The sequence below is a fragment of the Sceloporus occidentalis genome, unplaced genomic scaffold, assembly GCF_023333645.1.
Source record: "Sceloporus occidentalis isolate IW3139 unplaced genomic scaffold, rSceOcc1.0.p SCAF_127, whole genome shotgun sequence".
NCBI classification, from domain to species: domain Eukaryota; kingdom Metazoa; phylum Chordata; class Lepidosauria; order Squamata; family Phrynosomatidae; genus Sceloporus; species Sceloporus occidentalis.
The window spans coordinates 950,859-968,936 of record NW_028317107.1 but is presented as its reverse complement, the minus strand read 5'-3'; the positions used below and the strand labels follow the sequence as shown (position 1 = coordinate 968,936).

The 18,078-nt window shown below is 43.8% G+C and overlaps 2 protein-coding genes across 2 annotated transcripts; one reads left to right on the top strand and one right to left on the bottom strand.

The window, feature by feature from the left end:
• The first annotated feature begins 1,441 nt into the window (after positions 1 to 1,441).
• On the top strand, positions 1,442 to 11,577 carry LOC149281795 (hamartin-like). Its single transcript, XM_089498964.1, has 20 exons — positions 1,442 to 1,547; positions 1,668 to 1,771; positions 2,286 to 2,438; positions 2,889 to 3,033; positions 3,221 to 3,375; positions 3,654 to 3,727; positions 3,988 to 4,142; positions 4,356 to 4,462; positions 4,985 to 5,108; positions 5,788 to 5,871; positions 6,660 to 6,680; positions 7,246 to 7,801; positions 8,102 to 8,145; positions 8,798 to 8,964; positions 9,052 to 9,234; positions 9,497 to 9,607; positions 9,894 to 10,016; positions 10,245 to 10,432; positions 10,843 to 11,004; positions 11,151 to 11,577. The coding sequence occupies exons 1-20, from the start codon at positions 1,442 to 1,444 to the stop codon at positions 11,575 to 11,577; spliced, it is 3,189 nt and encodes a 1,062-aa protein (XP_089355090.1).
• Positions 11,578 to 14,692: 3,115 nt separating this feature from the next.
• LOC149281794 (sperm acrosome-associated protein 9-like) lies at positions 14,693 to 16,768 on the bottom strand. The gene is made up of 4 exons (XM_089498963.1): positions 16,625 to 16,768; positions 16,014 to 16,216; positions 15,432 to 15,666; positions 14,693 to 14,707 (listed from the first exon to the last, which is right to left on the bottom strand). The coding sequence occupies exons 1-4, from the start codon at positions 16,766 to 16,768 to the stop codon at positions 14,693 to 14,695; spliced, it is 597 nt and encodes a 198-aa protein (XP_089355089.1).
• Positions 16,769 to 18,078: the final 1,310 nt, after the last annotated feature.

The window sequence follows — 18,078 nt, the reverse complement described above, 5'->3', positions numbered from 1 at the left end:
CATGCCGTAGGAAGATAATCGGACTGTTAAACACCATTAAAGAGAAGTTGCAAAGGATTCAGTCATCTCCCAACCCCCCCCCCCCCCCCCCCCCCCGGCGCTGTATGCAGTAATAGCGCCCCACCCCGGCGCTGTATTATCAGTTGTGTGATATTTTGGGTGACTTTCACCTCGCTGAGCCGATGCTTTATGGCAATGCTAATGAAGTCCATTAACTCATAGACTTTGATAAGTTAGTGTGTCTGATGGTGTCATTAAGACTCAGCCATTCTATTGTTTACCGCAGGCAGTATGTTACGGACTCAGCTGCCGGCATGGTGCCAGGAGGATACTCGTTAATACGCCCCAAACGAGTGTCCTATTGGCGCTTGTTCTTATTTTGCGTCGTTGTAACTATTTTGTTCGACCCGAAACGTTTGGTTTGCTGGCACGGTACCCCGATTGCCGACTTTCAAGGTGCTCGAGGAACGGAACTTAAGACGCTACAAAGAAACAAGTCTCGTGCCAAATATGTTTCCATTGGCTGCCGGCTGATTGACACCGCGGCCGTTTTCTGAAGTGGGGGGGCTACCAGGATATTATGTGGGGGGATCTACTCCTGTAGATGTTGCTGGTGGATTTCCCCGCCATCTGGTGCGCTCGCTTCGAATCCTGGAAGGCAGATCCTTCATTGCTTCCAGTTGGCTTCTTCCATCAGGAGCTGAAGCCGTGGCTGCGATGGTCACATGATCAAAAAGCTATCGGCTCGGATTCTGCTGGCCGGAGGACAAAGCGTTCGTTTTACAGTTGGGTTCCTTATTTGTCGCAGGGCCGATCTTTTATTTGGTCGGAAGCCACCATCGCCGTGCCTGTCTATACGCAAATTCTTATTGGGGGAGGGAGGGGGTAATAAATATTGTGTTTCATGCTTAGATCTGGGGTGTATTTACATTATTTGGCTGGGTCATACTGGGCACTTTTTCCTATTAAAAGCTCTTTATCTTTGCTTACGATTGAGCACCTTTTTTAGAGTGAAATGCGTCTGGTGTGAGGATTGCCAAAGATCAATAAAGCTTGTTGAAGTAATCAGAGTGTTAAGCCTATCCTGCTGTGGTTTTCGGGGTACCCACCATGTGTCTGCAACTCTCAGAGGACTCGCTGCTTTTTCTAACTGTTGGGTTTCCGGGAGTCAGTTTTTTTTCTTTTATTTTTTGCCTTAGGAGGAAGCCACCTTCCTGTTCCCGGGATCTTCATTTTTATTTATTCCTCCCCATGGCCTTCTCTCATCTGTCCATTTGCTCGTTGAACGGCTTAACTTGTTGAGCCGTTTCCTTTTTTTTTCTAATCGTAGAAATTAACTTTTCTTTTCTTGCGGTCTAGTTTGGAGGAGGCACAGATGAGGGACCCGCTGTGACCTTTCCCCTCCGATTTTCAGTCACCAGCACGTATACCGTAGAGCAGGATGGCTCAACAAACCAATGTATTGGACCATCTCCATCTGCTGGAATCTCCAGACCTGCAGCAACTGGACGACATCCATAGGCTTATAAGAGACCACCTCAAATCAGGTGTGTGACGCCCCCCCCCCCCCCCCCCGGCAAGATGATAAACACAACATTTAGCGTAAAGCCATTCCTCGAGCGGACTGATTCCCTAACCCTAAATCATGGCTTCTCTCTCTCTAACAGATCGTTCCCCCGTGTTGGTAAATAACCTAGTGGAACATTATCTGGAAACCAACTCAGAGCAAGCAATGTTAATCCTATCCATGGTTCCAGAACCTCATGACAAGGTAAATGTGCCTGCTCAATGCCATCAACTCACAGAAACCTAAAGGGGAAGCCCTGCGAAAAAGTGTGTTTTAACACCTAGTTACCGTCCTGGATACGATCGCGTACCTTGGCGTCGCGTGTGATGCTTTGGGGGACTCTCCCAGCTCAAACACCACACTGAGCGGATGCTTTATGGCAATGCTAATGAAGTCTGTCCCTCCATAGACTTGCATTAGTCACAGTCCTCAACTTTGTGATTAGGACTGAGTCATTCTATTGTTTTTCCACAGGCAGTGTGATAAGGAGTCAGGTGTTTAGTAGATCGGGGCTCAGATAACAGAACGAGGACTCATACAAATGGCTGATATGCAGCTGCCTGAAAACATTATGTTATGGGGAAATATGTTAGTGATGTTAATTATATTTAAAAGGGAGCAAGTAACTAATTTATGCTAGAGCTGTTAACGGAGTTATCAAACTTCCTAAATATATTTAACCCAAACTACTATTTCTTATTTATTTCACCCACTACAGCACCTTTTGGACAAAATAAACGAGTATTTGGGCAAAGCTGCTACTCGTTTGCCCACCTTGGCGCTGCTTGGTCACGTGATTCGCCGTCAGCCATCCTGGAAGCACAAATTGTCCCAAGCAACCGTCCTGCAGTCCTTGATAAAGTGTCTGAAGGTACAGCTCATTTTTCTAAATGTATTTATACAGCCATCAAAAAAAAAAAAAAAGCACGTGTTTAACCCCTTCATGATCACAATGCATTGTTTTTAATGGGTTTAAGGGCAACCTATTGCCGCAATCAGACGGTCACTCACGCAAACGGAAGTTCTTTCTGCACAATGGGGGGCTCGACCCCCCTGGATATCTCGTTGGACTAATGTATTACCTGCAAGCCAAGGAGCTGGCCGCTTGGAAACTGCAAACATATAGAGGGGATTCTGAATCCCCCCCCCCCCCCCCGCATGCATTTGCACTGGAATAAAGTTAATTGAAGCATATCCTATATGCATTAAATGCGTAGGACGGCTGAAGTTCCCCTTTAAACAGAAATCACTCCAATTTCCATTGTTTTGGGGGGGTTGTTTTACAAGTTTTATTTTACTAATGTCTTGTACCGGTTTGCAGGTGGACACGGATATCGTGATTCTCACCACGGGCGTCCTAGTTCTAATAACGGTGCTGCCAATGATTCCACAATCCGGGAAACAGTATCTCCATGAGTTCTTTGACATATACGGACGTCTTTCGGCCTGGTGCCTGAAGAACCCCGGTAAGTGGACGTGAAATAGACATCAAACAAGCCCTCCAAAGCAAAAGTGTTGCTGGCACACACAAGCTCACGATGCAGGATTTTGCCCGTTTTAAAGTAAATCTATCTCCCGTTAACCATATGGATGATGAGTTCCGCTCCGTGAATTCTCTCGCTCCCCATAAAACACGGACTCTCGCTTTTTCAGGCCACGCGGCAGAGATTTGCCTGGTCCATCTCCACGCCAGCGTGTACGCTCTTTTCCACCGGCTTTATGGGATGTATCCGTGCAACTTTGTGTCCTTCCTGCGCTCCCATTACAGCATGAAGGAAAACTTGGAGACTTTCGAAGAAATAGTCAAGGTACGACTGGGATTTTGAGTAATGTGACCGGTTCATCACGCAGTTAATAAAATAAATAACCCTACTGTGTTAAAGCAGGGCGCTCCAAGTGAAGCCGGGGATGGTTTGTGGCCCTAAATGATGTCTTCCACTGAGATTTCAGCTCAAACTGTAGTCAAGGATCAAACTAGCTCTGTATATCGGATAAAGTGCCTTTTTGGAAGAAGCCGAGTTGGGTTTGGCCTGTAACATACATGAAGAATTCAGCTGTGTATATAATACATGCGTGTTCTTTTCAGCCAATGATGGAGCATGTACGGATACACCCGGAACTGGTCACTGGCTCCAAAGACCATGAGCTCGATCCCGGCAGGTATGATGTCATGGCGAAAGCTTGGAATACGCAGAGATTCCATCATCAAACCATCTCTTGGAATAGTGGGGCTTTTTCCCTACATTCGGGTATTCTCCCCCCCCCCCCCCCCCATTTCTTAGCGTGGTTCATGTTTCTTATAAACGGCTAAGGATATAATGGGTGCATTCAGTGGGTTGTAGTTGAGGGGTTTTCATTTCTCTGGATATTCCTTTGATCTAAAGGCTGGCTCCTTCGTGTTTTGTTGTTTTTGTGTCCAGATGGAAGAGGCTAGAAACCCATGACATCGTTGTCGAATGTGCCAAGATCTCACTGGACCCGTGCGAGGCGTCTTACGAGGAAGGGTACTCCCCGCATTCCACCCGCATCTGGAAGAGACGGCAGGATTCTGCGTCCAGCCCCTACACCGAAGTTGGTAACAACTATGGTGGGTAACTTTATTTTTCTCCACCGCAGATTTACTGTATCTTATAGGATGCCAAGCTTTATGCTTCCAGAATGAGAGGGGGGGGGGGTTCAAGTCTGTCCGTTTGGAGCAGACTGATTACATACCGAACCACATTTAGAGGATCTGTCCTTTTTTTAAAAAATAAATAAATTTAATGTAACTACCCTCCTTCCCATTTAGGAAGCAACCCTTCAACACCCTTTGCGTCTGCCAGCCTATGTACACAGGGCTCGCGGCTTCACCATATTGGCACCCACGCCCTCCGATTGCAAGCCGAGACGCAGCAGGTAAACCTTATGTTTTAATGAATGCACAGATTGGCACAAAATCCTTATTGAAGAAAAGGAGGATAATGCGGTCTCCTCTAGGGATGTCTAATTTATCGTGGCTCCCTTGGACCGTTCCCAGTGAACTAGGTAACGTGAGCCTGAAGTGTCCTGTTGCGGTTACAATTTATGTGTTGTGCCTTTTGTCCACAACACACACACAAAAAAAAACTTGGTATTGATTGAATGTAAAAAAAAAACCTGCCTTTTTCTTGTATTAACATTTTAGCGCTCTAACGCATTGGCTGTGAATGATATCGGCTTACCTAATGTGAAAGTTGTGATGCGTTTGCAGTAAAAGGAAGCTTACAATGTTACACGAGCAGCCGGTCAGGATGTCCTCATCCAAAACCTCATTCTTGGCACAGCGCACGTTTTGTATTTTAAACTAACTTGCCTAAAAAGTTCCTAATTATATATGTTCTGTTTTCTTTAATTTCATGCCATACAGTTACTTTTTGTGTTCTGCATCTCTGTTCTTAGGACTCTATCTGGAGCCCCTCCAGTGTATGTGGAATGACCACCCCACCCAACTCTCCTGTCGCTACTTCCACCGACGGTTCGCAGGCTCCCTTTCGACCCCCCAGCAAAGCACTCGGCACACCCGGTAGGCTTTGGAGTTAAAACAAGTTGCCCGAAATGGTTTCGAAAACGTCCGTCCTGCGTTATAATGCCCTCTTCCCTTCATTTTTATTCCTTAGGTGCAAAAGGCACTCCTCTGGGAACCCCAGCCACCTCCCCTCCTCCAGTTGGCACCTATGATGATGTTATGCACATACAATCTACCGCAACTCCTCCAAAAAAGGCAAGCCAACGTGGCGTCCATATGGATGTTCCTCTTTATCCTGTTAGCACGTTGACTTTTATTATTTTTTTTATTTTTTTTGTCATTACAGATAGAACCTTTGGATCATAAGAGGTCCGTGGGAAACCAGCTGCAAGTCCAAAGAGGAAAGGATCCAGGTGAGATAATGGGGTCCATTAGAAAGCATTGTGTGATACGTACACTGCGCCTGCTGATTTTCTATTAGCCGCTGGAGGCCGGTGAATATCCTGAGATTTGGGGGTACTTGAAGTGGAGATAATATATTCTCTCACATATTGAACATACCAATTCCTTATACTACGATGCATTTATAGTTAAAGGGGTTTCCTTGGTGTTTGAGGCGACAGCTAGCAGGTGTGTAGATGGAACCCATCAATTTTTATGCTGGCAATATTGTGTGTGTTTTTTATTTATTTATTAATTATTATTATTAATAAACAATTTGTATTTTTTTCCCTAGAAGAAACACCCAAGACGGTTTCACTCAGCGAGCTTCAAGACCTCATAGGCTCTTTAGCTGCCGACCACAACAACACAGAAGAAGGTGAGATACGCTGTGTATGTAATATATATGTTTCGCAGTTTGGGGATGGGGTTAAAGAGTGGCTCGTTGTCCCTGGAAGCAACTATTTATGGCTGATTTTCCAATGTGATGGGTAAAATAAAGCAAGTATTTTTTTCTCCCCCCGTTTTATAACCTAAGAGCTTGTGCTGATGATATACTACACCTGTACCTGCTGTAAACTGCAGCTGATAATCATCCCAGTGTTTTTCTTTAACGATGGGCTCATGTAAACGGGTTACGCATATGGTCCCGCACATTGATGCTGTATTGTATGTAGAAAGATCTTCTGTAACGATGCAATGAGAATCTGATTAATCTGCCATAACGCAGCACAAGCAGAGCCAGACCCTGGCTGACTATGGCCAAAACCACCGTGCCCTCTGGATGGGTCCTCTGGTACGTCCTTCTGGACATGCAGACTGAAAGAGCCGGGCTTTTTAGTACGATTTGGCTTTTGCGTCTCTGGTCAGTAAAAATAAATGGGAGTCCCTCTTGTTAGATGGGCCATATTCCTTGTATACCTGCCCTGGCAACAAATCAATCTTTGTGTACCTTGTATGGTCCTAAAATAATCTTTCCTCTGATGGCCTTTCAATGTGATGTCCTATAGATGGTCTTTTACTCTGCTTCCTCCACAATTTGTATTGTAGTCCTCAAAGTTTGTGGCACTTGTTGCTGAAACTTGCCATAGATAGTGGACCTTTTTATAAATGTTGTTTTTTGGTTTTTTTACCCAACATGAGGTCTAATAATATCTCCTGTTTCAGGACAGAAGATGAACGGTGATGGTAGGTTTTTGTTGTTGAAAGGTTTTCATCTTAAAAGGTAAAACCAGCAGTAGAGCTGGCAGCACCTGTGCTCGCGGTGATGGATGGGGGGTCACATTAGTATTTCTCGTAAGGATTGAAAAAGAACGTTCGGCTTTTATTCACACGTTGGGCATCGCTTGGTGGCATCTTTAGAGTCCTTTTTGGTTTTGCCCACTGAACCCTTTCTTGTCAAGTTAATAATTGTTTGTTTCTATTGGTGAAGTCTATTTTTCTTCAATACGGATTTCTGTGCCTTCCTTTTTTTCCTGGACGGTTAAACGTCTTCTATTAGACCTGCACAACATCGTCTGAATCTTCATGATCTATGTGGAGTCCATAAATGGATTCACAGATCTTGGTGATCCACTTCCGTAATGACCAGGAGGGAATCATGTTTTCCAACACCTGATCATCAACTGTATTTGATTTTGAGTAATGTTTCTGAGGTCCAAGATGCATCGATGAGGAGTACATATAAGACAGGTCTGTGGTGCGTTTCTTTTAAATTTTCCCTCTTGTCACCATATCTCCTCTTCACCCTCAGCTGCCATATCCCAGGAGCTATCTCAGTTCACCACGATTGATCACGAGCCAGCTATTCGACGAGGAGGCTTCGATTCACCGTTTTGTCCCCCATGTGACAGCCACCACGGTTCTCAGAAAAAGATGGCGGCATGTGGGGTATCCCACAACTCAGAGCAGTCCGCAACAGACAGGTTCCACAACGGATCTCAAGACCCCTCCAAGCAGGCGTTCACCCCCATCGAGCCACCCAACGGCATTGAGAATGGTAGCCTCTCAGGGAAACAACAAGCCCCAAACTCTTTGCCCAATTCCAGGAACATCTTCACTCCCAGCCCCTGCAATTCTCAGGCTCACTGTAAGGCGTGCTTCAGTTCAATCTCCTACGAGCATCTGTTTGAGCTGGCCTTGCCCAAAACCGCCAACCTGTTCATTTGTAAGAAGACAGATGAACTCAGCAAGAATGTAAAATGTAGCCCAGAAGAGGCAGAAGAACAGAGAAGCTCATTGTCCCCTGCAGAGGTGCTTGACCGGCTAATACAGCTGGGAGCTGATGCCCATACCAAAGAGCTGAACAAGTGAGTGATCTTTGCCATTGTGGGTAATCCCATTCAATGCCTTCTGTTCTGTCAATGAAGCATCTTGACTTGGCTTTCACTCTTGACGCCGACCTTGCCACTGTTGCTTTTGGTCACTTTTACTTTACTTGGAGTGTGGTAGATAAGCGGAACAAGTACCCAGCAGAAGTGGGAGAGGCTAATACAGTCAGGGAATTTAAACGGGATAAGCATATGGCTCCTGAATATAAGTGAAAGCGCGTGCCCCCTTTAACATTCTATGATTAGAGATCATTTCTCTTTTTGTGATTTATTTTCCAGGTTGCCTTTACCCACCAAATCAGCTGACTGGACGCATTTTGGAGGTATGTGCTTAGCCGCTAGAACCAATGTAGAAACAGAGCATCAAATATTCCTAAAACTTATATGTGATACTACAACTTTGTTAGTGGTTCCCCTTTAAATAGCTGTTCTTGGATTAGATCATGCAAAAGTTTGGGGCCACTTACAAATGTCCTTGTTTTGAGATAAAACCCAGTTTTGTTCGATAAAATCCAGCACAGAAAGGGTTAATGTAAATGACTATTGTAGCTGGAAACGGCTGATTTTTTTTATGGAATCTCTTCATAGGCGTACAGAGGCCCTTTAGCACCCCCATCACTCCTGTGCTCCAGTGGCCCTTTACCACTCCCATCACTCCTGTGCTCCAGTGGCCCTTTACCACTCCCATCACTCCTGTGCTCCAATGGCCCTTTATCACTCCCATCACTCCTGTGCTCCAATGGCCCTTTATCACTCCTGTGCTCCAATGGCCCTTTATCACTCCCATCACTCCTGTGTGTGATTGAATAACAGCTTATACAGTTTACCTGAAATTAAAGGGCTAACTAAAAACACAATGCAATTTTTTTTTTTTTCTCCCCTCTTTCGGAGAAAGCGCTCGGTGCAGTTGTTGTCCAGGCTTAAAGGGAAATTGATCACGTGTAATATCTTGGCCTGGTGTATTTTTAACGGCAGGTTCCCCGCCGTCAGATGAGATCCAGACACTTCGAAACCAGCTGGTGCTTCTCCATAACCAACTCTTGTATGAGAGGTTCAAAAGACAGCAGCATGCAATGCGCAATCGCCGTCTTCTGCGCAAGGTCATTAAAGTGACAACACTGGAGGAACAGAATGCTGCTATGGTAAGGTTTTGTACCCCCCTTGTTTCCCTTCTTCTCCCTTTCTGAAGGTCATTGTAGTGATTCACAAACCTTCAACGTTCTTTGCAGAGGAACCAGTTAAAGATGCAAGAATTGGACATCAATTCGTTTAAGCAGAGCCTCTTTGCGGAGCAGGCGCGGTACAAGAGACTTCAGGAGGAGCGAGACACTGTGATCACACAGCTCCACAGCCAGATCCGGCAGCTCCAGGACGACCGCGAGGAGTACTACAACCAGAGCCAGGAGCTGCAGGTGGGGGGCTCTCCTCGAACACCAGATCAGGGAGCACAGCCCTGAATGTCCCGTGATGCTTTGAAATGGTCTCGTTAAATCTGTCTGACTCTATCTGCTAAAGATTTAGGATCTAGGTTTTTGAGCAGTTGCTGGAAATATCCCTCGAGTTTCTATGACCTAGAAAAATTGTTAACTTAATTGTCGCTTCATCGGGTTTGCTTGTGTTAACCGCAAAGTGTGCGGAGTGTGGTGTAGATGACTATCTGTTATCTTCACCCAGACCAAGCTTGAGGACTGCCGCAGTATGATTGCAGACCTGAGGTCAGAGCTGAAATTAGCCAACAACAAGGTGTGCCATACTGAACTTCGGCTCAGCCAGGTGTCTCAGAAGGTACGTTCCCTGCTGCCGCTTTCTTTCTCCCTTTCCCCGTTTCCATGTTTTCCACCTTGGAGCAGGTTTTTTGATCCCGATCCACCCGCCGTGGTGGCTTCTCAAATTAAAGATCCCTGGGATTTCCATAGGTTCACAATATCGCTCTGCAACTCCGACCGTACTGTATACCAAAAAAGCTAATAAAGCATATCGCACTTTCCCATCCACAGCAACCAGAAACCTGCCGTCACCATCATGAATGATAAAAGCATTGCCGTGTAACCCTTTTATTTTATTCTGCTAGCTCTCCAACAGCGAGTCTGTCCAGCATCAGATGGAGTTCTTAAACAGGCAGCTGTTGATCCTGGGCGAGGTGAATGAATTATATGTGGAACAGCTTCAGCATAAACACACCAACTCAACGAAGGTATAAGTGATGTTGTGAGTCTACAAAAAGGTTTGGGGGGGGTGGTATGTGGCAACAGCAAAAAAACCAAAAAGAATGCATCTGTATCAAGAGCAGCTACCAAAATGATATTGAAACGTGTTCCATGCTAAATTTGGTAATTCATTCGCTTATTCTTTATCCCCAACTTTTGGAATGTACACACCTTTCTCTAATATGAATAAAGGGACGGTTTAATTTTTTTCCCAGGAGGTGGATATGCTGCAGGCCTCCTTCCGGAAGGAGCTAGAGAAGGCACGCAGTCAGGTTGCTCAGCAGAGTCAAAGGTTGGAGTTCACCCAGAAACGCATAGTGGAGCTCGAGGCTCAGCTGGCCAAGAAGGAACTGCTGTTCTTGGAGCAGAAGAAGTTCTTGGAGGACGTCAAAGCAAAAAGCAGGTAACTGACCTCCTTCCAAACTTTAGGAAAGCAGAAATGGATGCCCCATCAGTGGGATCATTTTGTATGTATATTTTGTTGTTTGCACCAAAGGACATATAATAAAGGGAAGGTACTGTAAGTGGGGGATGTGGGACAAGAAATAAAGGATGGGAATGAGAACGGCAGAGTATTGAAGGTAAGGAGGATGCGCTTCTTTATAGGAAGTCGGGATACCGACTTTATTGTAATGAGTAATTTTCTATCCTGTAGAGGGGAAAGCTGCTATGGTCCCCTAATTACTAAAGAGCCTACATAGTAAAGAACATGCCAGACAAGCTTAAATATACTTGCTCCAAATGACTATAGCGAACAGCCAATGCTTTGAAATAAGGAGGCGTTTGCTAACTTGCAATGTTTCGTCTGTCCAGAGGTCAGCTACAGGCCGCAGAAAGCAGGTACAGCGCCCAGAAAAGAATAACGCAGGTCTTTGAAAGGGAAATCCTTAGTCTGTACAGCAGGCTCGAGAAGGAAGGTCTTACGAAAAATCGTCCAGAAGAGAAAGCGGAAACCGCGGAAGCCGCAGAGGAAAGGTGAGAAGAATTTGTCGATGGTTCACATTGAGCATCTCATTAGCTTAAGACATACGATGTTTAGGTCTTTTTTTTTTTTTTTTTTTTTTTTTTTTTCCCCCCCCTTTATATTAATATTGACTTTTAATAAGGATGTCCTTTTTCAGGTGCTATACCACCAGTGCAAGTGTTCTCATCCCTGAGGTTGGCATCCAAGAGGAGGTGAATGGTGGTAGCAATGGCAATAGGTCGCCCACCCACCGGATGGTCGTGAGCAGAGGTGGCAGCAGCACCTCCACCCCGGAAAAAGGCGCGAGCTTACTGCTTAACCGCCGAGAATTGCTGGAGCTTCCTCCCGCCGGCCATGTGACTATCGGCTCGTTCCCGAATGCCAAAAGCATCCTTGGCATCAGGACCCGCGAGCTGTTTCGTAATAAGAGCGAGAGCCATTGTGATGAGGAGGGCATCAGCAGCCTCTCTGACTTCTTGAAGACAGAGTTGTGTCAGGATCCAAACGCAGAGGACATCTCCCCCGACACGAGCAACGCGGAAGCGCCATCTGTGACTGATATCCAAATCATGGACTACGAATAGACCCGCCGCCACAGTTAGGAGATAAGCAATCAGTGTTACTTTCCTTCTGGCTCCTGGCTTACGGACTTGGTGTCTGAGCCGTCGATAAACTCTCTTGCTACTTCTGTGGTGCATCGGTAGCAGGCCTTCTGAACTGGAAAGTAGCATCGCTAGACTCTGACCTATAAATGGATGTTTTCCTCCGACCCTTCTCTCTTTAATTTCCATCATCTCAGTTTGATTTCAGGTCTCTCTCTTTTTTTGCTTTCATTTTCGACACTCCCATCCACAATCAGTTTTCAGATTTGACAATAGGGCAAACAATGACACCCGACGTGGTTTGCTAGCCCCCCCCCCCCCCAAGAAAACCCTAATTTCTGGACATTCCCATCTAATCTCTGATACCCGGTGCAGAATGACTTTAGTTTTGCTTGTTTTTGCGTAATTAGTCCTTGTTTTTCGCTCTTTATGCTGTTCTTGAGACCGAGGAACGAGAAGGTTGGATCTCTACCACCATTTCCACCTAGATTGGCAGGGTTTATTTCTACGGCCTCGTCCTGTCTTCCTCTCGCACTGAAGTATGACAGCTTAGTACGGCATATATGGCTTATTAGAAGTGACCTCATTATTAGCTGGATGACAAAATGACATAAGGGACCAATTGCCTTCAGGGTCTTAACTACTCCCATTTCACGTTCTTATTTTGTTTTCCCCTTTGCAGACAAAGCAAAGGCATCGGTTTGAGACCTTTCCTAAACTTTGCTATAGCACCTTAAAAAGACCGTGTTGTCATGGAAACACTACACAGCCACTTATTTTTTTTTATAGAAAAAAAAAATACTTAAACACTTCATCTGAATCTGCACTTTTTTTTTTGTGGAAAATTCTTATTCAAAAGTGAAAGTTTGTTACTTGCCACCATTTTTGAGAAGTCCTGCAAAAAAAAAATCTAACGTTATCCAGTCTTCTGTACTTAATTACAGATGTCGCCATTAAAATGCTCTTGTTTCAAAAGATTGCCTGAAATTTGGCAAAACTAATGAAATCATAAAAAATGATCTTGTCTTACAGAAGAGATATATGATAATATAATGAATTCAACCGACCAGCCACCTTTATATGGATTTTTTAATTTTTTTTCTCACTTATTTTCCTTTGCTTTAAGCCTTTCATTTTGTAGTTAATACACCCGCAATCCATATTTATACATCGTTGAAATCCTACATTTTTTTTTTTATTTATTTGAAACAATCATAGTTTAAAATCCTTAAAAAAAATAAAATAAATAAATAATATTGTGAATTTCACTTGAAATTAGAGTACTGAATTCTAAAAGCTGATTTGCGCCTCCCGGCTTTCTCCTAGACGGTTGCTTCTGAAATTGATAGAGAAGTATTAAATGAGACCCGAATAACCCATTTCTATCAGCCTATCGATGCAGAACCGACATCCCGAAATGAAGTGACTCCCTAGCACATGAACTGACTGGTTGCGGAGGAAGACGCTTTAATTGCATTTTGCTATTTTTTTGTTAATTTGTTTGCAATCCTTTATTTTACTGTCCAGCAAGTAGATCATTTCTCAACGAAGTTTAACTATTGTTTGGGGAGGGGGCTGGGGGGAACAAAGGCCGCGTTCATAACGTTGGACTCCAGCCGTGGGAATCAGGATGCCCAGAAACGTTTGACTATTTGCTTGTGTAACTGTGAACAAATAAAAAAAAAAAACAAATGATTGTTTTGCACTATCACACCGTGTCTTTGGTTTCTCTGGAATGAACTTGCCACAAGTTATGGTGTCCTGAAAACCTCGTATAGCAGAGGTCCACAAGCTGGAGGCCATGGTGGTGCGGTGAGACATCCACATCCTCATGGGTTTTTTTTTTGGAGAGCGGCCTTCGAAGCTGCCGCTAATGACGTCCTCTGGCGATATGCTCATTTTTATGCAAAAGCAGCACCTTTTTAGGTTTATTTGTTCCATGACATAACCACTTGTGTTGAGATGATGAGTTCCTAGATGACCAAGGAAGGGTCCTCATCGTTGGTATTATGCCGCTGATGTCATGGCTTCCGCTAACCTGAGCTATAACTTTGGTTTAGAGTTAGTACACCCCAAGAGCTTGCAATCTGCACTCGGGAGAGTGCACTGCATGACACCGGTGTCCCTCCAGGGCCTATTCGTATGAAAGAGGTCTTTCCCTGTGTCAGGTTATCGAGGGCTTGGTGAAGATACTTGGTTTGATTCTGTTCTATATAAATACAGCTGTGATTGCTTATAAACATGTATATTTACCGTATAGTTTATAGCCTATTTTGTACATTTATCTCACGTTAACCACCAGATGGCAATATTGTATATGTTGTGTATATTTAACTCCGTGCGGAACATGAATGGCCCGTTGCATTGTGGGAATAGCATTTTTTGGTAATACAGAGAGCCTGAGTAAGTTAAAGGAACACCCCAGCCATCATATGGGGATAAAAATCCTCAAAAAGGGACTGTCCCTATTTAATAGGAGACATTGATGGTTAGAAGAGGACGGTTGGCTTATGCGGATGATAGAGCTCCATGATAGAGCTTCACGAAGACGTCAAATTTTACCTTTTTCTCAAAGCAGCTTTATTTAGTAAAATAAGAGGAGCCGCGATTGTGTGTGAGTCTTATTGAGACCTTGTGGTCGGACTCGACACAGGGGAAGCTTTGATATTTGGTGAATAACATAAATAAAAATTGTGAACTGAAAACCACAAAATAAAATTTCCATTTGCTTATGTAAAGTTCTAAGTTCTAAAATATCAAATCTGAAGCCTGGGTGTTGAAGGACAGATGCTGTTTTATTATTAGTGAGGATGAAAACCTGCAGCAAAACGGGATCTTCTCGGCTACTTATCCTATGGAAAAAATATATAATAATAATAACAATATAATGTTGAGTTGCTGATCTGGAATTTGTGAGGTATTTCATCTATGTATTACGCCTCTATTAGCAAGATCAGAAGCCGCCCATTTAAAACTCATGGATTATAAATGGAAATTCGCTGAATTTGGCCATTCTTAATACAGAGTGATCTTGGTAAATTGAAATCTTACAGAAACAATCAACAGTTTTGTGAAAAAAACCCTAATTAGAGAGTAATTAATCATCAAGATTCTACAGGTAAGAAGACAACAGTTTCATGCAGTAGATATTCACAAATCAATAACCGGTAAATGACTGAATACTAAATACCCCAAATAACTAAATTCTAAATTAAAACATTTATTGGTATACTAAGGTTAACAGAGATCCCCTTTTACTCGTCCGCTATTAAGTTATGTTGAGGGCTATGATAAAATTAATATAGGAATCCGGGTATACCAATAGAAGTTATGTTTTAATTTAGAATTTAGTTATTTTGGGTATTTACAAAAGGCCAAAGAAAAGATAGTCATGGACGCAAATCGAGCGCTTGTTGAGAAGCACAACCATCGATCGATCTCCTGTTATATGATGATCCATGGATGGACTAAATGGTGATCGACTGTTCTGCTTCTACGCGGTTTGGATTGGTTTTAGAGCATACATTATGAAAAAGTATCGGAATTAGAACTGGGCAAGTCAGCATAGGCTGGGATCGTCCAGAAGGGCCGGATCCGAGTTGGCTATAATGCAGTTTCCCCTTCTCGTTTGGGTCTTCGCTTATCCCAAATCCAGAGCCGGGCTTGGTCGATGCTCTGCCCATGGCTGGTTTGCCCATTTCTAAATTCTCGATACCGAACAGGCTGCTTAACATTAGAGCCACTGCATTTTATATGGTATGGATTCTTCCTGATGGTCTCCAGGCTGGTCTGCAAAGTTCATTAGAACCTCTCTTTGTGTTGTTTCGCTGACTAACCATGGTTTGAACCCCTGTGGTTTGTGTGACATTCTTTTCCCCTTTGTTAGTTCCGTTCCGCTCTTTGGTTCTCAGTTCATTGCTCCCCGGTTGCTTTTGGTCCGACTGCGTCTTTTCCATCCTGGAGATGGCCTCTCGAAGGTTATCCAGAAGTATAGGGATCAAGCTTACTACTCCACCGTAGAAGTTCTTTGCTTCATCGCAACTTAGATGGTTCACAACATCATGAGGATATCTGCATATAAATATTCAAATATATTTAATGATAAAATGTATCTAAACTGATGCACTCCATGCCACAACATGGTTAGGGTTCCAATATGGTGTACTAGGCGCTTGACCAAACTCTTCTGGCCCCTACAGCTCAGCCAAGACTAGTGCCATGAACTTAGAGCCCAACTAATACTTGGAGGATGGTAAACAGTACCTGTTATAAACTGATTCTTAGCGGTTCCTTTACTGATCCTCTAGAATTGTGTGAGGATGTGACAATTCATTAACGCAGACGCGTTTCACAACACAAAGAGCTCTTAGATCTTAAGTATGATGAGCTCTCCTAATGCCTATAAATAGTACACTTACTTGGCTCTCAGACCAGAGATGTCATTGTCTGGATTGAGAAGATTCATATTTTCTTCTAAAATATCACTAGCCGCCTCGGTCCCAGATTGCAGCTCGGCCAGGTTAACAGAGAACTCTGTGAGATCCGCGCATACGCTCAGAAACATGGACAGGATGCGGCTGTCTGTGCTGTTGTTGCAGTAATTGTCCAGATAGCTGCGGACCTGCAGGGCAAACACACACATATTGACCTTAAAGACTGCAGTACGTTGAAATATGATTGTAGACCCTTAGAATGAAAAACTCTCTATGTATTTTGGAAGGGATATCATAACCTTGCTACCTGCACCATCCCTGCTTGAATTAAGGTAGGTGAGTCCAATGTTGATGATGGGCTATTAAAGAGTTACTTAGGGTTCCTTTAGAATATCACGTAGTGTGACTATTGTCTGTCCACCACACATTGACTATGAAATACAAACTTCACCCACAAAGTATAAATAGTGACGCTCATCATTAGGTCAATCACTAGAGGACATCAGTCCTTGGTCTTTAGACCTTTGCCCACGCCGTTCCGTTGGTGATACATCCAAAAGGAGAGGAAAATTCAATCACAAGTATATCAGTATTACCTGTTCCAGGTTCCTCACGGGCTTGATTCTATCATGGGCATTTTCACGAGTCCTCTCTAAAGCATTGATGAAGGTCATCTGCTGTTGGTACAGGAGTTTGCAGCTCTGCTCCAGCTCCTTGAAGGTTTGCTTTGCGTCGTTCATTGTAGGATTTCTACGTTAAGGACCTTAAGAGAGAAACATAGCTATACATACACTGTCATTCAAAAGTTTGGGGTCACTCTGCTGTTTTCATGGAAAACAAGGACATTTCTGACTGTAACATAATTACAAAAGGGTTTTCTAACCATCAATTAAGCCTTTTAAACTTAAACTTGAATCAGCGAACAGAGCGTGCCATTGGAACACAGGAGTGATGGGAGTGATAAAGAGCCTTTGGAACACAGGAGTGATGGGAGTGATAAAGGGCCATTGGAACACAGGAGTGATGGGAGTGATAAAGGGCCATTGGAACACAGGAGTGATGGGAGTGATAAAGGGCCATTGGAACACAGGAGTGATGGGAGTGATAAAGGGCCATCGGAACACAGGAGTGATGGGAGTTATAAAGGGCCACTGGAACACAGGAGTGATGGGAGTGATAAAGAGTGATGAACACCTATTAAAAGATTCCATTAAAAACCAGCAGTTTCCAGCAACAATAGTCATTTACAACCTTAACCCTGTCTTTCATGTTATTTTAACAAAATTTGCCCCCCCCCAAAACAACCAAAGAAATTTCTAAGCGACCCCAAACTTTTGAATGGTATGTATACTTATTGCCTATTCTAGATCCGAACTGGACCTCAAGAAGGACTAATCTAAAAAAGTATTGTGACAGTGAGTCATTCATAAAATATTAAACCTATTCAAAAGTGAGCTCCAGTCGTGACTCCAAGGGACAGTCCGAGCCAAAGTGACCCAAGAGCCCAAAACTAATTGTAAACTTGTATACAAGCCATGTCCAAACAATTCTAAAGTCCAAAATAGAAGACGGATCGAGTCATAATGGAAAGGCTAGCTACAGACCCGAACACACCTTACTCTACTAAACCTCATCACCATATGTTGGAGTCTAAGTTGAAAAACAATAACCCAGCCCAAGTTCTTCTAAGCGGAGCCCACAGAATCATTAAACCCTTGACACCAGCAGCTAAAACAGATGAATCTCACATTCATCAAGGAACAAACAAAACTTTCCAGCTGCGCTCTTGGGAAATCCACATACATTGTATCAAGAAAACAATATCAACGTTCCACCCATAACTGTCATCAGGTAACTTAGGAGGTCCACTTGGTCAACGTCTCACCTGCAGATGGAAGCCAGATGCTGGGATGTTTCTTGCCCTCGGGGCTCTCTGATACCCTCTCTGTCTGTGTGTCTGTGTCTGCCTGAAGTAGTGTGTGTGTGTGTGTGTGAATGTTTGGCAGGTTGCTAAGTTACCGTCAGATAATCGCAGGAACACTTTGGCTTA

Coding starts and splice junctions, on each gene's coding strand:
- LOC149281795 (XM_089498964.1), top strand. CDS start 1,442: ATGGCTCAACAAACCAATGTATTGGACCATCTCCATCTGCTGGAATCT. Junction 6,681..7,245: donor ACAGAAGATGAACGGTGATG/GTAGGTTTTTGT, acceptor CTTCACCCTCAG/CTGCCATATCCCAGGAGCTA. Junction 7,802..8,101: donor CATACCAAAGAGCTGAACAA/GTGAGTGATCTT, acceptor TTTATTTTCCAG/GTTGCCTTTACCCACCAAAT.
- LOC149281794 (XM_089498963.1), bottom strand. CDS start 16,768: ATGAACGACGCAAAGCAAACCTTCAAGGAGCTGGAGCAGAGCTGCAAA. Junction 16,217..16,624: donor CCGTGAGGAACCTGGAACAG/GTAATACTGATA, acceptor TTTGCCCTGCAG/GTCCGCAGCTATCTGGACAA. Junction 15,667..16,013: donor ATCTCTGGTCTGAGAGCCAA/GTAAGTGTACTA, acceptor ATTTATATGCAG/ATATCCTCATGATGTTGTGA.